The 3,133-nt window shown below is 42.3% G+C and overlaps 1 protein-coding gene across 1 annotated transcript; it reads right to left on the reverse strand.

The window, feature by feature from the left end:
- Nucleotides 1–679: 679 nt before the first annotated feature.
- LOC115229060 lies at nucleotides 680–2,173 on the reverse strand. The gene has a single exon (XM_029799485.1). It carries the CDS (start codon nucleotides 2,171–2,173, stop codon nucleotides 680–682), a length of 1,494 nt encoding a protein of 497 aa, XP_029655345.1.
- Nucleotides 2,174–3,133: the final 960 nt, after the last annotated feature.

Below are 3,133 nucleotides of genomic sequence, written 5' to 3' on the forward strand. Positions count from 1 at the left end.
AAAGTACTTGATCGTATGTTTACACAACAATTATGACTTTTTCGGTATTAAATCAATTTTTCTTGGTGAACCAATATTGATACAAAAATAGAGCTTCCGAAATAAAGTAGAAGTAATGGTAAACTTTCCAGGTATCAAAATCTAATTAGTATTGTTTGAGCACCATTGATTAAAAAATACGCTAACTTTCAAAAAAGCCAAATTCGAACTGTTTAGACAGCATGACAAATTTACATTAATAGTAGATGAACTTTCGCTTTAAACAGTTTTTTTATAAACAAGCATCGATTAAAACGCTACTGAGAAAAGGAATAAACAACGATCTTCTGAATAGGAAAATGGTATTGTCAAACAACTTTGTTTAAGAAATTTCTTATTTAACTAAAATGATGCTTTAAAACATAGTTTAAACAATTTTCCACTCCAATGAATTGATAATGGGTTTTCCGCCAATTATCAACAATTCGACCAATTGAATTTTGAAGATTTCTAATGTAATTAGCTAATTGAGATCTTGAGATTCGACCAATTGAATTGCGTAATTTATTTTAATTGAAGATTGCCAATGTAGTCAGATTTTTTTCACATCTCAATACGTTAAGAAAGGTACTTGTTCTGGTGATGCTGGACCTTTTATAAGAGCCTGCGAAGGAATTCCTGTCTTTGAGCCACCGTGAGTTCAGGGTGTCAGATCTACCACTGATACTGTCTGGGGACATAGGTGGCGTTGTGCTACGTAGCGAAGATTCGAGAAAATTGTGGGAATCGATATGTCGAGAGCTTTTGACACAATTCGCTGAGGGAAACTTTCATTCTCCGAACACAAGATTTTCCCGTTTGCTTCATCCGAAGGGTCCTCGCAAGATTGATTTGCCACTTCAGCCAACTGACTGGTTGCCGTAATGAATTCCTCTTGAGACGTATGGATTCCATGCCTATGTTCCACCACAATTGCCTCCAATGTCTTCTTCATGACAAGTCCCTGAATGTACGTTCTTGTCGGGCCTTCAACGGATAACTTCTCCATATAGGCTTTGTAACACGTTGAAACCACCCCGTCCCACGTCAGCACAATCGGAATAATTCGGACTGGTGCCCCGTAAAGCATCTTTAGTTCTCCAGCCAGCAAATCGTACTTATGCAATTTCTCAACTTCGGTTTGTTTGAGTCTCTCCTGCGATGTAATCTCCATCTCAATTATGGTGATCTCATTCTTCAATCTGTCATAGATAAAGATATCTGGCTTATTGAACTGAACTTGCGTATCAGTCAATATTGGCGTATCTACTCTTATCTCAACATTTCGAGCCGATAAACTAGACTGTACTGAGTGAGACTTTAGTTTCCCAGTTTTCTTTATTCCAAACTGTCTGCATACGTGCAAATGGATGCATCTAAAAACCTCATTGTGCCTTCTCACATAGTCACTGTTTAGCATTCTGTTGCACCGTGTAGCCATGTGGTCTACTGTCTTCTTAGCTTTTTTGCAATGATCACACAGCGCACCACGCGCAGAAGAAAAAAACAAATTTATATCTTGCAAGAGGCAATACAAAGCTTCACTCCTTAGTGTATTGTTCCCTTTGTACAGCCACTCGCTAGACATTTTGAGGTCGGAGTTAGAGTCTTCTTTAAACCTGAATAGGACAGAATGGAGTGACTTGTTTTTTATTTTGTTGGAAAAATATTGTACATAAGCCTCTTTCAGGGATTTGTCAGTGATAGATTGTTTATCAGTCAATCCATATTTAGAGGCAAGAAATCCTGCGATTGTCGCCATATGCGGTTTTTCTTTTTTAATAACCCGCAGGATCCCCGACCTTCTGAGACAGATAGCCGACTTCTTCTCCAAGGTTTCCAGAAAATGAAGCAGCATTAGTTCACTTTTAAAAGCAATTGATGTCAACCCCCTTCCCATGCTCTTTCTTGAGAGGTATAGCCGCTCTTTATTGGCTGGCTTCAGGTGTATTTTCAGTGTTGTAAGTAATCTTCGTATTTGGAGATCAATATCGTCAAATTCGAAAGGTTCAATATTGATTAGCCCAATGTAGTAATTATATAAAGACAGGGCATACTCGTTGATTGTTTTGAAGAGGTTCACTGAGTTTAGTTTAGTCCTTGCTAATCCAGCTGAGAAGCAAAAGTAAGTTGTCTTTAAATTCTTTAAATTCATATGGATAATTTATCCATTTAAAATGGTTTGATGAAAACCAACCAATAACTACAAGTTAATTAATTAAAAGCTTCAAGTGCGGGAAGCCGACGCGATCGAGAAAGAATTAGAGCGAGAAAGAATTACATTACGTGCCCTCTGAGTTATCATCGGCGGTCGTAAAGTGGCACTCGCTAGGACTGGAAATCCCAGAGGATCAGCATAAGCAATTTGTTTGGGACGAAGTCCGCCTACAATCCCGAATCCAATCTTTACGTACATCTTTCGACCAACACCGCTTGGCCTGCTTTGAGACGGCATGTCGCCCTCACAGCGGAGCCTGGCTAAATGCCACTCCACTGCCGAGCATTGGGAACCTTCTGGACTGCGAGTCCGTACGCACTGGAATCTGTTTACGTCTCGGTCTTCGCCTATGCGAGCCACATGTCTGCCGCTGTGGCGCGAAAATCTGTCGCTTTGGATTGCACGCTCTATCGTGCAGACGCAGTGCTGGCCGCATCCCGCGTCACGCCGCTCTTAACGACCTTATCAGGAGAGCCCTGGAAGTCGCCGGAATCCCCTCCCTGCTTGAACCCACTGGGATCGATCGGGGGGACGGAAAAAGGCCTGACGGGATAACTGTGTTTCCTTTCAACAGGGGGAAGCCTCTCACCTGGGATGCCACGTGTGTGGACTCTTTCTCGCCTCAGAACCTGCTGATGTCGGCCTCCGCTCCTGGATCTATTGTCACAACCGCGGAATGCAAAAAGATGCGGAAGTACTCCTCACTTACGGAGAAGTTCCAATTCCTTCCATTCGCGGTTGAGACTTCCGGTTCCTTGGGCAGTAAGGCAATCAGCTTCGTTCAGGAGATCGGATCCCGCATGTCTGCCATCACAGGCGACGCCCGCGAATCGAGATGGTTTTTCGAGCGGATATCCCTTGCGATAGTACGCTCTAATTCTTTCTTGATCGCGTCGG

Source organism: Octopus sinensis, unplaced genomic scaffold (assembly GCF_006345805.1).
Source record: "Octopus sinensis unplaced genomic scaffold, ASM634580v1 Contig11667, whole genome shotgun sequence".
Classification (NCBI taxonomy): Eukaryota; Metazoa; Mollusca; class Cephalopoda; order Octopoda; family Octopodidae; genus Octopus; species Octopus sinensis.

Coding starts and splice junctions, on each gene's coding strand:
- LOC115229060 (XM_029799485.1), bottom strand. CDS start 2,173: ATGAATTTAAAGAATTTAAAGACAACTTACTTTTGCTTCTCAGCTGGA.